Source organism: Pleurodeles waltl, chromosome 7, assembly GCF_031143425.1.
Source record: "Pleurodeles waltl isolate 20211129_DDA chromosome 7, aPleWal1.hap1.20221129, whole genome shotgun sequence".
In the NCBI taxonomy this organism is placed as follows: Eukaryota; Metazoa; Chordata; class Amphibia; order Caudata; family Salamandridae; genus Pleurodeles; species Pleurodeles waltl.
The window spans coordinates 1,109,571,495-1,109,592,608 of NC_090446.1; the positions used below are offsets into that span (position 1 = coordinate 1,109,571,495).

At 45.2% G+C, this 21,114-nt stretch overlaps 1 protein-coding gene across 5 annotated transcripts in view; it reads right to left on the reverse strand.

The window, feature by feature from the left end:
• The window catches only part of SPATA20 (spermatogenesis associated 20), a 1,104,606-nt gene that overhangs the window by 393,318 nt on the left and 690,174 nt on the right, over positions 1 to 21,114 (reverse strand). For all 5 annotated transcript variants that reach the window (XM_069200053.1, XM_069200051.1, XM_069200052.1 and 2 more), the window contains one exon: positions 10,570 to 10,769. In XM_069200053.1, the coding sequence (XP_069056154.1) occupies positions 10,570 to 10,769 (200 nt within the window). The remainder of the gene's footprint in view (positions 1 to 10,569; positions 10,770 to 21,114) is intronic.

Below are 21,114 nucleotides of genomic sequence, written 5' to 3' on the forward strand. Positions count from 1 at the left end.
AACGCGAGGACAATTTGCAACTCGCAAATGGAGTCGCACCGCAGATAGCGATTTGCGAGTGGGTGTCGCTAATTGCAACTGTGCTGAAAATTTCATGCAGGTGCTGCAGAACACTCTGGAAAGCACTTCCTGGCACATGATGATGACATCACAGCCAGGAAGTTTACAAATACACCTGGGAGGAGGGAGGACCACACCCATTTCAACTTCAGCACTGCAAACACACAGAGCTCCAGCAACCATGGCTGAAAACCCAAGGAAAAGGAAACTGAAGTTTGCTGAAAAAGAGTTGGAGGTGCTGACTGAGGAGTGTTGTCAGCACCATGACCAGTTGTTTGGCAGGGCAGCCCTCACTGTGCCAGTGACAGAGAAAAGGAGACTCTGGATGGAGATCCAGGAAAAAGTCAACTCCCTGGGGGTCAGCTACTGGAGTATAGAGGAACTGAAAAAAAGGTGGTACGACCTGCGCTCCGGGACCAAGGAGAGGGTGGCAGAGCGGCTCCGGGAGATGAGAGGCACAGGAGGGGGACCATCAACACTACCACCACCCACACCACTGGAGGAAAGGGTAGAAGAGACCCTTGAGCTTGAGGCTGTAAGCGGGATGGGAGATCTGGACACCTCTGAGGCAGGACCATCAACCGGTCAGTACCATGTGACATGCATGTACCCTCATTAATGCCATACCCCCACCCACCTTGTACACAGGAGCATGCACAACCAAAATAGTTCCATTTCAGAGTAGCAAACACCAGTATGGTGCATTATGGGCAATGTAGTCAAGTAGGCAGTTCACAGGCAACAGTTTATTAGGAAGTTGATTACAGATAGTAGATACTGACAGTGTGTTCCCTATGTCCCATAGGTCTCCCACAAGACACCCCCACCAGCCCAAGCAGCCAGGGGCCACTGGTCAGCCAGCAGACACACGAGGGAACAGGACCAGCCACCACTGCGACCTGCACCACCGACACCATGTCCCCTCACGAAACACCTGTTGCAGTAGTGGTGTGTGAGCCTGCACCAGGTACCAGCCAAAGTGCCACGGGAGACATCACAGTGCCTCCACCGCGTCGCAGGCGACGTGCAACTCCATCCTCAGAGCGGCAGGCAGAGTCAGGGGATGCCTCCACATCACAAACCGAGGCCGCACTCCTACGGGGTCAGCGCCTGCAGAAACAGGAATTAAGGAGGATTACCGAGGCATTGCAGCGCATGGAGCACAATCATGGCAACAGTATGCAGCTGGTACATTCAGAGTTGCAACTGATCAGTTCAAACATGGGCGACCTTGCACTCTCCATGCGCCAACTAGTGGCAGGACTGCTAACGCAGACAGAGAGTGCACGGCGCAGGGACCGCCAGCTGCTGAACCGCCTAGACAGGATGTCCTCCTCAATAGTAAGGCTGGCTGTGAACACAACAGGTCTGTCTAGGTGCACGGTCAGCCTCCAGGTGGACAAGTGACGTGGCACGTGGACTGGGCCGTCTCAGCCACGCTATAGACCTAATGGAGGCACGGCAGGTGGCCAGGGGCACAGGCGACATGCCACAGGACAGTGAGGAGGGCTCCACTGTCAGCAGTGTCTCTGCCGGTGACACCAGGGTGCTTCGCAGTGGAAGCACAAGGCAGGGCACTGCTGACCACCCTAGTACCAGCCAGGCTGGCCGAGCCCGCCGTAGGGTCTGAGCTCCACACAGTCATGGGGTTGGGGCACATGACGTCAATGTGTCCCATGCCCGGTGGACTATTGAAGCCCCTGAACTGTTCCAATTGTAAATAGTTTTTGTGTTTGCACTTATTAAATCACTTGTTCTTTCCACTTAACACATGGACTCTGTGTGTGTTACATTGGTGAGTATGGTAAAAGTTAGCACGTACCTTCCAAAGTATTGGTTTGCAATGTGTTCCCGTCTCAGTCTGCCTTGATTTGTGATGGTCCTATCCCCATGGTGGCGATGTGGTAGCTCTTGCTCTTCATCCTCAGAATCTGGGTCTAAAGGGGTGAGAGGTAGCCCACGTCTGGTGGCAATGTTGTGCAGTATAGCGCATGCGACAACGATTTTGAAAGCTGTTATTGGGGTATACTGGAGGGCACCTCCACTTCGGTGGAGGCATCTGAACCTTGCTTTCAGCAGTCCAAAAGTACGTTCGATGATGTTCCTGGTCCTCTTATGTGCACTGTTGTATCGCCTCTCATTCTCATTGCTGGGTGTTAAGTACGGGGTAAGGATCCATGGTCGTAGTGCATATGCACTGTCACCTGTTTGGCACAAAAAGTACAATGTTAGCAGGGCATGGGTGGTTTCCACATTGACCTGTGTATATGTCTGCAAGGTGTTATCAGCTCTACCTAGGAGGTATCCGTCTCCAAACTCCCCACGTTCTAGGCATTGGTGTATCCCACTGTGCCTAAAAATGTAGGAGTCATGAGTACTGCCTGGAAATTTAGCAACCATGTCAGTGATGACATAATGGGCGTCACATACCACCTGAATATTGAGTGAGTGGGTACACTTCCTATTGCGGAACAGATATTCCAGGTTTGCAGAAGGGCATATTTGTATATGTGTCCCATCTACACACCCTATGACATGGGGGAAGTTGCCAATCCTGTAAAATTCCACCTTGGTACTGTTGATTTCTGCCTCATTCCTGGGTAGGTATATGTATCTCGACATGTGTGTGAGTAAGGTGTCTAGGAATACCCTAAAGAACCGTGAGAGTGCACTTTGGGATACCCCACCTGCCACAGCAATGCCCCCCTGATAGCTACCCGAGGCCAAGAGGTGCAGTGAGCATAGCACTTGCACATGCGTAGGGATGGCGCAGCCGCGCACAGCCTGGCGTTCTAGCTGTGGTTTGAGTAATTCTATTAAATCTAGTATAGCTGCGCTGCTAAGTCTATATTTGTCATAAATATCCTCCTCAGTTTGTTGGAAAAGTGTCTGCCTTGTTCTGTATATCTTCTCCTGTCTCTGGCTCCTCCTCCTCCTCTGCTGGGCGGAGTGGGCTCTCCTCCTCACTGCTATCAGGTATATCTCCGCCATCTTGAGTAACCCAGATGCCTTCTGGGTCTCCTTTTATACTTTGGTAATGGTTACCACCTGCTCTGAGTTAGTGGTAAATTGAAAGTGCAAAATGGGCTTTTTGCGACTAGTCGCAATTTGCGAGTCATCTTTTACAAATTAAGGAAGGTGAGGAATGGAAGGCCACTTACCATACTCCGATGGGCCATTTTTAATACCGCATTATGCCTTTTTGTCTGACCAATGCACCTCCCATATTCCAAAGATGTATGGATTCAGTGTTCTCTGATCTTTTGAACCAAAGTGTTGTAATATATCTAGATGACATTCTGGTATATTCCCGTTGTCCCAAACAACATACTAAGCAAGTTCTTCAGGTTTTAGAAAGACTCTGACAAAACAATCTGTACTGAAAGCCTGAAAAGTGTGAGTTCAACAAGACTGAAGTTCAATATCTTGGTTTCCGTATCACTCAAGTCAGCATCGCCATCGACCCAGAAAAGATACAAGTCATTCTTGACTGGCCTTCTTCTGCTTCTATTAAGAAGACACAATGCTTTCTAGGGGTACCAAATTTTTATAGACAATTTATAAAGGACTTTGCCCAACAACAAGGTCATATAACCCAGACCATCAAGAAAGAAAACCTAAAGCAGGGTTTAATTTGGACAGAAGAAGCAGAAAAGGCTTTTCAGAATCTTAAACGTGCCTTTACACAAGCCCTGACACTACTAAGAAATTCATAGTGGTCACTGAAGCATCAGATACAGTCATTGAAGCCATGGTACTACAAAAACAAAACGACGATGGCTTGGAAGATCCTTTTATCTATCCCATGTGCTGTCAGATGGAGAATGAAACTACTCTGTGTTGGAAAGGGAATTGCTTGCTTTAAAAGCTGCCTGCCAAGAATGGAGGTATTCTCTAATGGGTTCTAAGGAGACATTTGAAGTCAGAACTGATCATCGCAATCTACAATGCCTCCGCAGCTTTCAATGTCGAAGCAGTCGTCAAGCCAGATGGGCATTCTTTTTCAGTCAATACGATTTTGTAGTTACATACATACCTGGATCCCAAAATGTTGTGGCAGATGCTTTATCCCGCCGATATCCAGAAAGCACAATTACTTCTTCTTCACACATTATAGAACCATATCGATTGAAGACAGAGTATCAGAATTTACTTCTTGACGAATGGAACGCTTTAAGTCCCCACATACAGAAGAATCAGGAATACCACTATTGTCAAGACACCTTGTTTCTGCCTACTAAGAATGTGCAAACAAAAGCCTTGCAATTGTGTCAGGATTCCCCTATTGCTGGACACTGTGGAATCAAGAACACACAGGCACTGCTCCTTCGTTCCTTTTGGTGGCCAACGTTAAAGTCTGACGTTGAAACCTATGTAAATTCTTGCCCAATCTGTGCTCAAACTAAGATACCTCAAACTAAGCCAGCAGGTTATTGATGCCCTTGCCTGTGCCATCCGTTCCGTGGCATACGTTGTCCACAGATTTTATATGTTCTTTGCCATCTTCTGCAGGTCATCAGGTCATAATAATAACTGTTGAGCTGTTTACCAAGATGGCTCATTTTACAGCCCTAAAGAAATTACCCACTGCTAAGGAAATTAGTGAAATCTTTCTACAAGATATATTCCGAACGCACAGCCTTCCTCAAATAATCATTTCTGATCAAACACCCCAATTTGTGTCCCGTTTGTGGAGAGCTTTTTGTAAATTGTTACACATAGATGTGGCTCTATCATCTGGATTCCATCCTTAGACCAATGGTCAAACGGAATGCCTAAATCAAGGACTACAACAGTATCTACGCTGTTTTTGTAATGTGACTTAAAGCAATTGGTCCTCGTATCTACCATTGGCTGAGTTTTCCTATAATAATACAGTCCACAGTGCAACAAAGTCCACACCTTTTTTTGTACTAATGGTTTCCATTGTATGGCTTTTCCTAATGTCACTCGTGAGCACTCCAATATTCCAGCAGTTACCTCATTTGCTCGAAGTCTCCGCCATGTACAGGACCTGATACGTACCAATCTCTTAGCTACAAAATATTATATTAAGAAGGTAGCTGATACTCGGCGTAGTCCTGCACCATCTTACCAGCCTGGGGATAAACAACTTTTTTCAAAGTTTCTGCCATTTCACTTATCCCAGAAATATGGACCTTTTAGTGTTCAGCATGTGTTGAATCCAGTCTCTGTTCAACTTCGTCTACCACGGCCTTGGAAAATTCATCCAGTTTTTCATGTCTCTCAACTCAAACCTTTTGTTCCTGATCCCTATCAGAGACATGCCCATTGTCCTCCTCCTCTTTTGGTTGATGGCCGTCCCGAGTATGAAGTACAGGAGATTTGTGATTCTCACATTTTTCGGAATTGTCTTCAGTGCTTGGTTCACTAGAAAGGATATCTCATTTGTGATTGTCCTTGGGAGGATGCTTCCTCTGTCCATGCTCCCCGCTTGGTATGCACTTTATTTCAGCATTTTCTGGACAAGCCTGTGGTTTTGGGGGGGGAGTGGGGGACCTACTGTTACGCCGTGGAGTCAGGCCGATTATGCTGCGAGACGCTTTTTAGGCCACAACCTGCTTTTGAGCTGTGGCGTGGTCTGGAAGTACTCTTTTGGGCTCTGGGTTACACTGCGCTCCTTCACAACCCCCTTAGTTTTGCTCACCTTCTTTCTGGATTTCTTTTTTCTTTTTTTTCCTTCCTTGGCCATATCTTCTTCTTCCCAGGAGTCTGTGTTTCCTTCCCTGCATGCATTGTTCACCATCTTTTCTACTATGGCTATTCTTCCATTCACCTGTATGTGGCTTTTCCCAGTCCAAGATGGTGTCTTAGCTCCTCATGCATGTAACTTCCTGTTTGTCAGTATATAAGCACAGAAGGTCTTCTGTTCCTTGCTTTCCAAACACTTCCGTCCTGGTGGTGTTCCCCGCTCCTGTGTCCTGTGATTTGGAACTCCCCTGTTTTGCTTGCAGTTTTCTTGTCCCTGATTTTTCTTGTACTTTTTTTTATTTTTGCCTTTGCCTCTTTTCAGGAGTTCCTGTGATCTGAGTTTTTTTTCCCAATACTGTTTTTTTCCTCTGGGACTCCTTCGGGAGGTTATGGCCTGCTAGGCATTGTACTGTCAGCAGCACCATGGCTACTGGAAAGGGTCGCCCTTACCTTGGCCAATCCAGAACAAGCAAGAAGCCAGGTGGTGCTCGAGACTGTCAGATTACAAAGGTAAAAAGCAAGCAAATTGTGACATTATTACCCACTCACGATCCCCAAATACGTATTGATGAAATGTGGAGATTCCTGGTAATCAGCTAATTCCTTATCCCCTGAGCTTTGAGTGCCGGAACGCAGGATCAAGCCTGTCCCTGCTTATTTAGATAGTACATTATTGTTTTGTTGTCCAACTGAACCAATAAAGTTCCACTTAACAGCTAGAAGAAACAACCTGAGAGCCAGCTGGATTGTACACAATTCTAGGAGCATGCCCTTTTTTGATCACATGCCATGCATATGTAGGTGGTCCCAAAAGGGAGCTATCTGTCATTGTAGTCCGAGATGTGACATCCTGATGAAATTAAACAACCTGTAGAAGATTCTCCAATTTGAACCATCACAGAAGAGTATGGACTTCAGCTACAGTGAAAGTTAACATGTCTTTTTAGCTGTCTGAATGTTGGCACCACTGGCCCTCCAGGACTGGTGAAATGGTCTAATCTGTAGTCATGTATGCCTAAGAAGGTAATGCACAACGCAATGGATCCCAGCAGAGATGAAATCGGAATGGCTGTCAGGTGCAATGTCTTTAGAAGATTGCAGCAATTCGGATGGAAAGAAGGAAGTCTCTCCTCTCTATCATCTAAGTAAGAGTATACAAAAATACCTTTCTTTTTGAGGTGTAGAGTCACCACTACCCTGCACTTAAAGTTTTTGGTGCGGACTTGGATAATGCTTGATGCCCACCATAACCCTCAGTTATTTATGGCACACATCCTCTCCCCTGGTGATGTTGATGGACGCATAGCATTCAAAATGTTACTTTCTTTATCAGTTTGCCATTTTAGATCAAAAATGGGTCTCAATTCTTGCACTTGACCCTTCTTTTGAACTTGAAATTAACAGAAGTAAATTTCTGTTTCATTTAGGAAATAAGGAAACTTCTGCATAGTTTTCGTCTCCACAAAGGCCCTGACCTATTGGTATTCAGATTATGTCTGGATTTATAGTCATGTTGCACCATATGAAACTTCCATCTCTCTTTTTGATATTCTTTCACCCTTCCAGAAGATTGCTGATACTTTCCCCTCCTACAGTGACAAACAAAGAAGGCGCAAGGGAGGAGTCAATGTCCGGCAGATGCCTATCCGGCAGCCACAGGCACCGGGTGTCCTTTCTTTCCTTTCATTGACTTCCAAGGCTGATAAGGCTGCTTCAGTTGCTACTGATGGTACATCTGCGCCCCTTGAGGGGGTTTGAACCCTTTGCTGAGAATAGTAGCTGTAGTGCTTGAATGGTTGTTTTCTATATTCATTTTTCTCTCTGTCTGTCTGACCAACTCAAGAATTTCCATCTCAGACTTCACGCACTTCATTTCTTCATCCACATGTGAGTTAAAAGTTAAACAAAGACAGCCCTGCCAAGTATCACTCATTAGCGGTCAGACTAATGCAAATGCATTACCAAAAACTCATTACTGCATTGAAATGATCCTTCCCGCAATTCAGTTGAACTCTGAAACTGTATGCACTGGATCTTATAAATTGTCAGCACTGCAGGCGCTCATGCACACTGAAAGTGTGGTATTTACCATCTGCTGTCCCTCTGATATCATGCCGGGGATTTAGGAAGTCTGGCATTGTCAAGGTAACACCCAGGGCTGCCGCTCTCTCCTGCTCTCTGCCTATTGAGCTGCAGTCATGAACGACGTTCAGCCTGCGACCACTTGAGACACGCCTACTGGTAAAATGAGCACCTTTACTTCATCTTTTAATTTGACCTTAACCTAGTTCTGACTGGTTCCTAAATATATGGTAATACCTTTTACTTTGTGATTTCTGGTAAACATACTCTCTGATCCACTGGGACTCTGATCCTCTTAGCTCTACAATCTCTTGTTGCACACAGAACAATTTTTTGTACTTGCTAAAGTCTGTAAAAGTTCCCTTTCCCCCCTTGACAGTATATGTTTCCCTCTTTTTATCCTCTGTTCTGCTCCCAGTTTTTCTCTCTCTTCCCGTGTGATATGTGTGAACTGTTCCCTTCTTCCCACCAACAGATACTCAATGTGCTGGTTCTGTTCCCGCTTCTCTGCTGTGCTTTCCCACGTTACAGGCACTGATTTCCTCTCTTTATCCTCTGCTGTGCATCCGGGTTTTTCTCTCTCTTTCTCCCTCCCTTTGGTACTCTTACCCTGTGTTATCTTGAACTGCTCCCGCTTACCTCTCAATATACACCATTTACTGGCTTTGCTCCCCCTTCTTTGATGTGTTTCCCCCTTCTAACAGCCTCTGTTTCCCCTGTGTTTGCTACCCTGCTGCTCTCTCGGCCTCCTTGCTTTTTCCACAAACAGGTGCCCCCTGACTACCTGAGAGGTGCTTATCAGCTCAATAGCTGTGTACTCTTTATACTATATTCAAACTGCATTTTTAGAGCTACATTGCAGCATTTTTGGTAACACAGTGTGCTTGTGTTCATTGTAAATGTTTGTGAATTTGTGCAGTTCTGCCTACGAGTAACCAAAGTTTACTGTTGCTAGATTCAGTTTTTCTCCTATCGCCCTCCATTACCATTTTCCTACCTGTCTACCCAGACACAACTTGTGGGTTACAAAGCTGAACACACCTCTTATCTAGGTGCACTCATTTGGTGGCTGCTGGCCAGCTGCTTGACTGGAACTGCTGCAGAGTCTAAGATGCTGGAAAGGATCTTGTGACCTCACCGCCAGGCTTTATAAGCGCTCCTCAGGGCGTTTCAGCCTTAGAGTAAAGGCTAACGGCGGAGAGGAAAAGGATGATTGCCTGTTTGGGCCTGTTCAAGCTGAAAAAGGACTAGGGCCAAAGATGCTGCCCGTTTCACTACTTTAGGGATGATTTTGATAGGATATCCAAATCAAGTTTGATTTATACGGCCTCAGTCTAAGCTCTGAGACTTCCCTTCCACACGAAATGGTGTCATGAGGTGAGACATCCTCAGGGAGGGGGTGAGGCTTAAAGCCTCACATCTCACATCTCACCTCTGGCTGGAGTTTGGGTCTTTACCAATGACGAAGATGTGGTAACAAAGTGGCATTGTTATAAAGCCTTTCCGGACAGGCAGTGCCTTGTGCTGCTATTTTAAAAGTTACTGAGGGCCTCTCATCTTAACGATGGAGAATGATTTAAGCATGTGAATCTATGAAAATTCCAATGCTAGACAAAATAAATGAGTGCGGTTCTGAACAAGACATTATGGAAGCTCACTCACTGGCAGTCTCAATGGGGCAGGTTTAATTCTCATATGAGCCTCCTGCCTTCTTGCCTTTAAAGGCGATGCTGCTCAAGATCCCTTGATGGAGAAAAGGAAATAGCCAGAATATAAAAAACTACTCTCTGGGGCCCTGAGCAACAAACTGAACTAACTGGGTAATGAAGATGGGGCATATCTAGCACATGAAATCAGCTGCACATCATCACTAACAACACGTTGCAGAAAATAAGGAGGTTTCAAAGCATAAACAGGAGCTCTAACAGCATAGTACTGCCCACTACTGTGCAGAGGTCTAGAGGTGGTGCATCTTAGTATAAAGAGTAAAGCACCTCCCGATCACTGATTGACCATGAATAAGCCAGTGGTGACGAAAATCACAAAGGTTGACCTTAGGGTGTGGTTTCAATATATAGGGCCATCACCCTTCAAAAGAAGTGAAAACTTGCACTGAGCCCTAGATGAAGAAATTCAGATGTATGCCTCGGATCAATGATTCGGAGGGCAGGAGGGAAGGAAGCTTAGATTAACATTTACAATGGCTTTATGTTCTTTTGTTGAAAGGTCACTGTGAGACACACATTTGGTGATGGATTACTGTATTTAACTTTCTCAAGCCATTCCTGTCAACGGACTAATTATTGCTGTATTTCATGCTGTACAAATAAGAAAAACAATACAATATTTTATTTTAAAAAAATGGCTCGGGGCATTGTCTGGAGTTCCTTGCCCTCGGGATTTTAGCCTACATCATGGAATTAGTGGTTGACATCAAATCTGAATCTTCACAAGCATCTTCAAAGCTTCTCTATTATAACTCAGCACACACTGATAACAAGTTACAGCTGTCTGATGTAACACTAGGTAAACAATGAATAAGATTAATATATAAAATGACCGCAGCAGGCCACCGTTCAAAAGCTGGACAGATGCTGCAGATGTTATTAGAAGACACAGCCCTAGAACTGGAGATAAGGATGTAAGGAACAACAGAGAGCTAAAAGATTTAGCAAGCCACACATTCAGCAAATGTAGCATATTTTAACGCCATACCTGTTTGAGGGTCTGGTTACATGCCACTAGAGCTCGTGCCATCTCAGGCAGGGACACAGGTATCTTCAGTAACCTCTCAGAGAATGCGGTAAAAAGCTTCTCAGCCTTCGTTGCCCAATCCGGGTGTCTCGTGTAAGATGCAGCCCGCAGCAAATTCGATGCTGCAATAGAGTTACCGCTGGGCTCGGCCCCATCCTGATCTGTGGGAAATCCAATGGAGTTTTAACTGAAGTTTAACAATCAAATATTAAATGAAAATGCAGTAAGCACAGGCTGGCAATGACATGCACACAGCCATTTGAAAAGGACCGAATCAAGAGGAGAGCAAACACCATTATGTCAAAACTCTATTAAAAGCATCGAGTAGTAGACAAAGAGCAACCCGGCAGGTTCAGCTGGCACACGACCACTCCATATGCACATTTCCCAAGTGTCAATTATGTTAGGCTAATATTCGTGGCTGTGCTGACTGGCAGTGCCTATCACCACTACAAAATTACACCATATGCCTGTGGCAAGGTGTGCTTGTGTACCATTGCTTTCTAATCGTTTTTGCCTGAATGGTCAATGCTTACCTACTATCACAATTCTAAATTGCTAAATGAATACAGATCTAATGCTGCCCATTATTGTATTCCTACTCGATACTCGCCACTGTATCCAAGATATGGTCGGTGCTTATCCACATGGACTCGCATTCACTCTTCTGTACTGAATCCCGTACATTCAGGGCCATATGTACGAAAGCTTTTTCCCATAGACACAGAATGGATAAAATCCTTTCGTACATCTGGCCCTCAGTGCCTACAATACACTACTACTCATTATCTATCACGGATTAGTTAAGGCTTGGCAAGTATTGGCCCATAATGCCTTCTTCTTTAAAAGCATCTAATGCTGAACCCAAACACAGATTGTATTAAACCACAATGCGCTCCTACTTACCTTGCTTCACAGATGAACAAAGACACCACTGGTGTTAACTCAACCGTGGGGCATGTCTTTCAGTGCTGAGCTCACACACAGCTTGGGCTTACTTACAAGAAACTCGGTTTGCCTTCTGTAAGCGAAGATCTGTGAAATACAGGCATGATACTTTGTCCCTGCAGCTAAGATCTGCAGTTCTGTTATAAGTTTACAAGTGCTGTTTAAGGTACTTGGCACGTCCATGTGAAGTCCATTCCTATAATCTAGTCTAGAAAGCATGCAGCCTTCCCTTATTTAAGGGAAACAAAACGCTGGTAGTGATGAAAAAGTTCCTTTGGCAAGAGATTTTCTGATAGGGACTCTTATCTAACCACAGATCACTGATTGGTCCAGAGAATTTTGATAGCAATTCCTTCACAAGTCAGTAGGTGGTGATGTGAGGCACTACATGGGATCTGTCCCATCACAGATTTGACGGAGGGGCTAAAATATATCTGAACACCATTTGAACGCTGGTGAGTTTATGATTTCTGGCCATGACATCGGATTCAGAGCCCTTAGAGAGTAGAATTTGCCAGTGTGCAGTTCTCTAGATTGGGATTTTATTATTAGTGGACTGAATGAGAGTATTCCACAGAACGGAGAGGTGGGTGGGTCAGTGAGGAATCTGCAGTAAGATAGTGTGTTTATCAGAAAAGCTGCTATCAAAGGTAAGTAACTTGTTTTACTGATAGGCTTCCTACTGCAGACTCCTCACCTTGCAAACAGATACCAAAGCTCAACCTCCCCAGGAAGCAGGTCTGTGGAATGGCTCAGACCAAGAAATCCTGCTGGACAGATCTGGCGCCATACCCATCCCATCAAAACTGTCAATCTAGTGAGTGGTGCTTTGTGAACGTGTGGAGCAATGACCATGTAGCACCTTGGCAGATGTCTGAGACTAGCACACCATTCACCAGTGTAGTGGAAGCAGCTTTTTCTCTAGTGGAATCAGCGTGTAAGTCTTATGGGGGCATCTTAATGCATAAAGCAATCCATTCGGAAAGGGTGCTTTTTTGCACTACTTTCCCCTTTTTGCTTCCGTCGCCGATATCATTCAGTGACAGGAGTCGCAGGGCTTAAAACCAGTCTTGCAGGACATCCCTCGACGCATCCAGGACCTTGTCAAAAATATTTTGAAAAAAATGTGGTCGTAGTCAAAAAGGGACTGAGGTAGCTCTCTCCGGATCTGCGCATAGGCTGGTGCGGAAAGAAAAGAACTGACGTCAGCCCACCAGGGTGGCGCCTATATACGACCGCAACATCATCATGGCAAACACGACGCCAACAACGCCCGTGGTGGCGACCAACGCCACCTGACGGCTTGCAGAGGTACTGCTTGAAGAAAAATCTCCGGTTCCCGATTGACGCCTGGGAGAATTCAAAGGTAAGGTGTCTGCAACTATAAGTCTCTATCAGATATGTAGAATAGCTGTGCTTTGGGTTAAAGGGAGTGTAGATCAGGTAGGTGAGAACCAAGTTAAAATTGCACTGCAGTATCACAAAAGGTGTCGCTGGAACATGTGGATCAGTCCCATTAGGAAACGCATCGGAACAGGCTGACCTGGCAAACATAAAATGACTGACTCCTCCTAACTGTCACCACATCAGGGCCTTGCTGGGTTAAGAAAAGACAGCACAATAGGATGCCAGACAACTTTGCATGTAAACTGGAAGAATAAAGATTTATTGTCTAATTAATAAAAATCATTACAAAATAAAAAAAGCAGAAAAGCATTTTCACCACTATGCTTCAATCATAACCACAGGTTTAATCATGATACTGCTATGAAACTTGTCTGCAAACATAAATCAATCAAAATAAAATTGACAATTAATTTGGCCTATAAAGATTATCTTCTTGAATCCTTTTGCATTCATTATTCCACATTTGCTAAAACTGGCTTCTTAAAAACATTTTCATTCTTTAATTAGGGCTTTGTGCAACATAATGCCAAGGTGCATACATTTTTACCATGTGTCCAATACAAACATAAGGTAAGAATAGGTAATTCCTGAAAACAAAACCAACTGTGATCTTCCGGCAATACAAAGTACTAAAGCTAACAATCCATTATACGCTTTTAAAACAAAATGCAAAGATAAAATACATTACCAATAAAATACTCTGGATTGCAACATACGTAATGTTGGGCACGACACCAATTTGATCTTCAAATCAGTGCCAATCCATGGCCTACAGTCATTACTGAGGCAGATGTTTAACGTAATAGCCTTTCCTAATAAAAAACAGGTAGTGGAGCTATTACTTCCTTAATTAGGTATCCAATGTACCACTAAAGATAAGAACACAATAATGGTAATTTAAGATTAGCCATTAGGATACTATCCACCTTGGACATAAATTTAATCAGTCATCAAATTAATGGAGATGACCTGCCCAAGAGACAGAGCATAATGTTTGTCGTGCTTGTATCTGATACGGGCACACACAAACTATGTGCAGTAAGGATTCATTTGATTAACCACAAAGTCTGCAACTGTTAGCTGGCCACTGTTGCAGCCACCTTCCATGGAGTACCATCCTGTGTTGAATTTCTACCAAATCTTAACTTGAGGAATGCATCCTATACATGAGGGGGATAGTGAGACCGCAGGTAGGGCTGGACTTCAAGCTTGTAGAAAGAGTTAATTTCTGTCCAGGCATGCTTATTGGTTGAAAAGGCATCTTTGTCTGCTATCAAAGAAAGTTGCTTGGATTTTCAATTTAAAAGGATCTTTAAGGAAACTTTATTAATTCCCATGAATCTGGGAAGTTGGTAATCAAACGTTTTGAGGCACACTGATGTAGAACATCTCCAAACACCAGTATGGACAGAGTTATTAATTTCTTGCCAACACAGATATGTGAGAGAACCAGGCTCGGACAAAAACAAGACATGAAGGATTTAAAAAAAAAACAGCTTGTCTCACCGGGACTTGGCTTTGTAGATCAAATTCCAACTGGATGTCCACGCAACTAGTGTTCTTAAGAATCTTAAAAACTGATTTGAAAGCCTTCATTTGATGATGGTCCAATTGTTTAGCATCTCAACCTCGTAAGATGAAGAAACCATAGGCTAGCGCAGGAATCAATTTTGTCTTCATAATTTTTTACTAAATGGTCAAGAGCAGGACACATTACTTTGTCTCGCAGTGTCATAAGGGAAAGATGGAGGAGGTGGTTTACGCTTTAGAAGATTAAAATGTCCTTTAAACATAACTATGTCATCAAACAAAATGCCAAGATATTTATAGCTCCTGAATGTCTCAATGGGAACTCCCCTTACTTGCCAGACATGAGTTCTGGGGGTGGGGTATCCTATTTACATATTTTTGTTTTATTAGTGTTTAGTTCCAAATACTTAACTGTTACCTATTTATCAAACAAACTGATTAACCGTGGTAAGCCCATGAGTTTATGGCGGAGTAGTATGGTATCGCCTGCATATTGTAGGTATTTTAAATTTCGATTTGCCAATCTAGAAGAGTCAGTGTTGACCTTATCCAGATGCTGGTTTAAATAAGCCATAAAATGGTTGAATACGCACAGGGTAAGCAAACATCCTTGCTTTAAACCACTATATGTGTTAATTAGCTGGGTCAGGCTCATTCCATCCCCCTGCTTTACCTGAACCCATGTGCTGGTATAGAGAAGTGAGGACCTGGCCCTTTTTGCAGGGTTATCCCTAAATATTTTGCCTTTTTCCTTCTATTTTTTCCGACCTGTCTTGGTTGGCTTTAGGACTCTGGACACTTTACCACTGCTACCCAGTGCTAATGTGCATATGCTCTCTGTCTAAAATGTATTGGTAATTGGTTTCTCCATGACTGGCATGTTTGATTTACTAGTACATCCCCAGTACAGTGTCTATCAAAAAGGCACACTGTTCCAAAAAAGTGACACCAACTGCAACCTCTGAGGTGTTATTCAAGTATGGTTCCCTCAGAAGCAAAGGCCCTCAAGTCTCATCATTGGGCTTGCTCCACGTCAGACTGGTGCTGCAATGTCTGACGGGACCCTCACTGGGGTCACTAAGCCAAACTACTGTGCAGAACAAAAAAAGAAAGCGGAGAGAAGAGAGAGGGATTAAAATTGACTCAACTCTCCAGTACGGTGCACAGTGTGTGCCCATGGCCTGTAAATCAACTGGGCCAACAGCACTGATTGTGCAACCCACATGAATAGCCCTGCAAACCAGTCTCAGGCCTACCATTGCAGTGCCTGTGTGTGAAGGTTTAAACTGCCATGTTGACATGGCAAGTACAACCACTTGTCAGGCCCAAGCCTTCCCTTTCATTACCTGTAGGTTACCCCTAAAGTAGGCCTAATGTAGCCCCATGGGCAGGGTGCAGGGTAGTTAAAAGGTAGGACATGTACTCATGTGTTTTATATGTCCTGATAGTGAAATACTGATAATTTCAGTTTTCACTATGAGGATTGCCTTGAAATATCTTTTAAGTCTAATTTCCCATTGGGAGGAGATGTAGATAAAGAGTGTGGGGTCTCTGAATTCACAATTTAAAAATAGGGAGTTTGGTGAAGTAGTTTTCTAAATTGTAAGTTTGAAAATGCCACTTTCAGAAAGTAGGCATTTTCTTGCTTACCCATCCTGTGCCTCTGCCTGTCTGAGGAATACAGGCCTAAGTCAGGAGGACAGTTGGGCTGTTTGTGAATACACTCTAGACAAACAGAGGCAGCTGAGGTGGAGGTGTGACCTGCATATCCTGATGGATCTTCCTGGGCTAGAGTGCTGGGGGGAAATAACCTGAATAGAGCTGTGCCTGTCCTCAAACAAAGCAGTTTCCAACCCCCTGTAATGTGTCTGGGGTCAGGACAGGAACAGGCAGGGTCTTGTGCACTACAAAGACTTCTCTTTGAAGTTCATATACTTCAAAGTCAGAAATGGGTATCTGTACTGGACCTCAGACACCACAAAGTTAGAACACTTCTGGACTGAGGACATTCTTCCAGGAAGAAGAGCTGGATGCTGTAGAAGGGACTGCCACTCTGTCTGATGCTTTATTGTGCTGGTCTGTTGCTTGCTTCTTCTGTCTTGGGAGAGAAAGGATGGAACTTTGCTTTCTACATCCTGCCTTCCAAGGTTCTCTAAAGGCTGGAGGTGAGCTTGCCTCCTGTTAAGACGTCTCAAGGAAATCAAAGACTTCACCTGCCAGCATCTGGGCTCCTCTGCTGAGGGCTCTGTCCTGTCAAGTGGTGCCAAATCCAGTCTGGGTACTTGATCGAGGTGTTGGGTGCTACCAGAAGAAAATCACTGTCTCAATCCAAACTGCGGCATCGCTGTAAGGATTCAATGAATCGTCGCTGCTCGCACTGGAGCGTGGTCCCCACCTGATGCAGCGACCACGGTTTTCAACACAGGCCCCAGCTTTCTGTCGCAGTGCATCAGAAGAACCACCGCTGCACGAGATTTGAGCACCACACCCCTGAAGTCTGTGACGCACTGCCCTGTCTCAGACGCAGTGCCTGCTTCATCGATGCGAGGGCCAAGCATTGCTGCTTGACTTCCAATGCATCATGACGCATCGTCCCTGGGTGTCATTTTCTTCAATGACACCGCACTGCAGTACGGAACTAATGCTGTGTTCCATGAATGAGGCATCACCTCCCCTGTGGCAGTAAGGAACCGAAGCTCCACCTCCCCTGCCTAGCAGTAAAGACCTGACGCATCACCTCATCTTCAACTGTAAGGAACAGACACATCTACCGCTCTTTCGACGCATCACCTCCTCTGCGTCCCGCATTGTCATTGTCTTTGTTTTGGTGCATCTCAGGTACTTTGCCTCAGTCAAGCGCTTCTCTGATTTTTAGGAACTCTAATTACCTTTAATCTTTTAAAAGTGATAGTTTTGCTTGTGTATGTTGGACATTTTGTTGTTTTGGTCTATTTTCACACAAATACTGGCTATTTTTCTAAACTGGTGTGGAGTACTTTTGTGGTGTTTTCACTGTGTTAGTGTGTGTGTGTGTGTACAAATACTTTACACACTGCCTCTGAGATACGCCTGAGTGCTCATGCCAAGTGAGTGAGCAGGGGTTATCTTAGCTGTGTGGCTCCCTTAACCTAACTAGAGTGAGGGTCCCTACTCTGACATGGTGCAAACCACTGCCAACTAGAGACCTCATTTCTAACAAGAAGGATGATTGGAGCAAGACGTTTGTGCGGCACTCCCCATGCCGCTAGCCTTTTCCATATGAACTTATGCGGAACAGTGTCAAAAGCTGCCTTTAGATTGACCAAGCAGATGTACAGTTTTTGCCTTTGCATGTAAAGATTGTCTCAGGAGGATCACCAGATAAACTTCTCCTAGTGTCCTGTCTATACAGTTTTGATGGATGGAAACCTGGCTGCCAGGATGACACCGACCACTTCAGAAGGAACATCAAAAGCCATCAACTGTTGTTGTTCAATATCCACACAGAGAAGCTGTGCAGGTTCGGATGCAGGACCCAGCGCTGCTGTTGCAGCAGGACAGCCTCCCAAAGTGGTAGCTGGGTTCAATGACATACGTATAGGGCCAGAAGTTCTGGGCACAAAAGCTCCTCACCCAGTTCTGAACCACCACAAAAGGCTTGGGACACGTCTTCTTGATCCTCTTCAGCACTGAGGAGAGGTACAGGCAGGAAGACATACTGAAATTCAGAGCCCCAATCTACATGAAAGGCAATTCCAAGTGATAACTGTCTTGGGAACTCAAATACAAAAAAACGTGAACACTGTGTGTTTTCTGCAGTGGTGAATAGATCGAGCCAGGGTTCTCCCTGTTGTTGGAATATGCTCTGTGCCACCTCCGAGTGTACTGCCATATGTGATCCACTGGGCACTGTTGGCTAAGTGTGTCCTCCCTGGCATTTAAAGATCTTACAAAGTGGTAGCTGGTCATTGAAATGCCCTGAGCATTCAGCCACTTCCAGAAACGTAGAGTATCCTGGCACAGTACCCACAACACCCTGTTTGTTGCAGTACTCCATGGCAGTCGTGTTCTCCATGAGAACCTGGACCCATTCTACCTTGATAGATGGGAGGAATGTCTTCAATGCCAAGCGAATCGCTCACAACTCTAGCAAACTGATGTGGATGCAGATTTCCGCTGAAGACCAGAGTCCTTGGATCTTCACCTTTTCTATATGACTTCCACATCCCAGCAATGATGCATCTGTCACAACTGTCAGCTTTGGGTGAAGTAAGGAGAGGAGTCTGCTACCAGTTCAAATGCAGCAGAGTGGCCACATCTGTATGTTTTTGCAGTCCCCCCAACACCTGAACATCCCTTGGTGTTGAGTCCACTGAGACTTCAAATCCCACTGCATAGGAAACTTGGCATGGTTCTGAGGGCCCAGGAGACAAAGGCCAAGTTTAAGAGCTGCTCTCACTGAGATAAGGGTTGAAACATAGAGATCATAGCACAAATGTGCTAGACTCAGTGAGGCAGGAGAAAGGTTTGAAACAGCACTGTTTCCAGTATGCCTCTGATGAACGAGAGCAGATGTGAAGGAGTTAGGCATGACTTTGGTTCGTGATGAAATCACCCAGCGATGTGTACCGGTTGGCAGTCGTCTGGAGCTGGTTCACGACTGTTTGAGGTGAGCCTGCTTTCAGTAGCCAGTTGTTCAGGTATGGGAAGATTGGTATTCCCAACCTCTGCAGATGGGCTTCAACTATCACAATCACCTTGGCCTGCCTGAAACCACAGGTAAATTCTGGTAATTGCAGGATGGGGTTGCGAAAGGAAGTATCCTGCAAATCCAGTGTGCCCATCCAGTCTCCTGGGTCCAGGATAGACTGAACATGGGTCATCGTGAGCATCCTAAATTTGTACTTCTGTGGAGTGGGTCATGAAAGGTGGGGAGTAACTGTATTTGAGAATTTGGAGTGCACATTGGTCGGATGTGATGCTCCACCATAGACAAGATTAAAGGTGATGCGAACCTCCACTGGCAAATGGTTTACTGCCGAGTATGACTTGAACTGGTTTTGAGACAGCTGTCGAGCGACGCTGGTATCTGACTATATGCTCCTTATATGCCCGCTGGATACTCTTGGTCTGATCCCGTCCCTACCCCGAAAAGACTGAGAACCATGCTTGGTGAAGTTGACTCTGCTGTGGCATTGCCTTACCTGGTAAACTCTGCCCAAGCTTCAAAAAGGATGAAATTGTTAAAGAACTGCTGAGCATGCCATGGACTGGCTCTCATTACATGTTTCTAAGGCTGAGCCCATCTTCGTTCCAAAGAGCATAGAGCCATCAAAAAGAATGTCCAATAAAGACTGTTGGAAGTCATTTGAAAAGCCAGAGGAGTGAATAGAGGCATGGCGCTGAAGCACCTGGCTGGTCCCAATTACCCTACTCAGACAATTGGTAGTCTCCAGACCCGAATGCATAGAATACTGCACTATGCCCTGGCAATCTTGAATGAGGTATTGCAGAGTGATCCAGATGTCATCAGGTACAGCTGCTTTATCGCACAATGCATGCGAGTACCTCCGTGGGAGCCAGCTGGTGTTGAATGACCTTAGGGAAGGCTGAAACACATGAACATGCACTTGTCAAATGTATCCATATGTTTCAACTGCCTATCTAGTGAGGTAGTGGGCATTAGGATTGAGTATACTTGTAGAGGGCTGCACCACTAGGCTTTCTGGGGGGAGATGCTGCATGACGAAGTCCAGATCCCCCGGGCAGGTCTGTGCCGCTTTGCAATTATTTTACAGGCTGGGGTGGAAGGTGGAAGGGGAGGCAAGATCCTGGTTTTGTCCAGATGCCCAGCATTATGTCCAAAAGGGAATCGCTAAAAGGGAGGAGGGGGTTCCTGATTTATTTGACCTGGATGAAGGTCCTCATTGAGGACATTCGTTTTAACCTCTGTGGGTGCTAGGGTAAATTCCTGTACTTCTGCTGCCCTTCAGATCACTATAGAAAAGGAGGCAGACTTCTCTGTAGCTTAGGCAGATAAAACTACTGGCTATACTTCTGGCACTAATGACATAGTTGCGCTAGATCTGGAAGGAGGGGAGCTAAGCTCGAAGATGAGACTGGCCTTGGGTTGCGGTCAAGCCGAATTATCAGCGGCAGGGGCGCATCCGCGGGCAGAGACCCGACTGGAGGCTGCCTCAGATCTGTGGGGCACAAAGGTGCTCCAGAGGGATCTGGAGGAGTACCAAAGACATATGTAGGTCCTATCCTACGAACTGAGAAGATGGTTACCAGGAATAGAAACATAGCAGACAAATACATAAGGTCTGCTGACTCCAATGGATTAAGGGTGGAACACATCAAAGCCTGAAGAACTAAAGGTAGGTATCAGGATGGAATAGGAGAATGAGTAACCAGAAAAAAGCATCTCAGCAGACAAGAAGCCAAGTGAGCAACCAATGTTGATCAGCACTCCCAAAAGCCTGAATTGATGCCTAATTGGCTCCTACAGCAGAGACGATTAAACCCAACATGAAGCTGCCCCTCAAAAAAGATACAGGTGGTCATTACAACCCTGGCGGACGGTGTTAAAGCTGCGGAAATACCACAAACAGGGCGGCGGACAAAAAAAGGGAATTATGA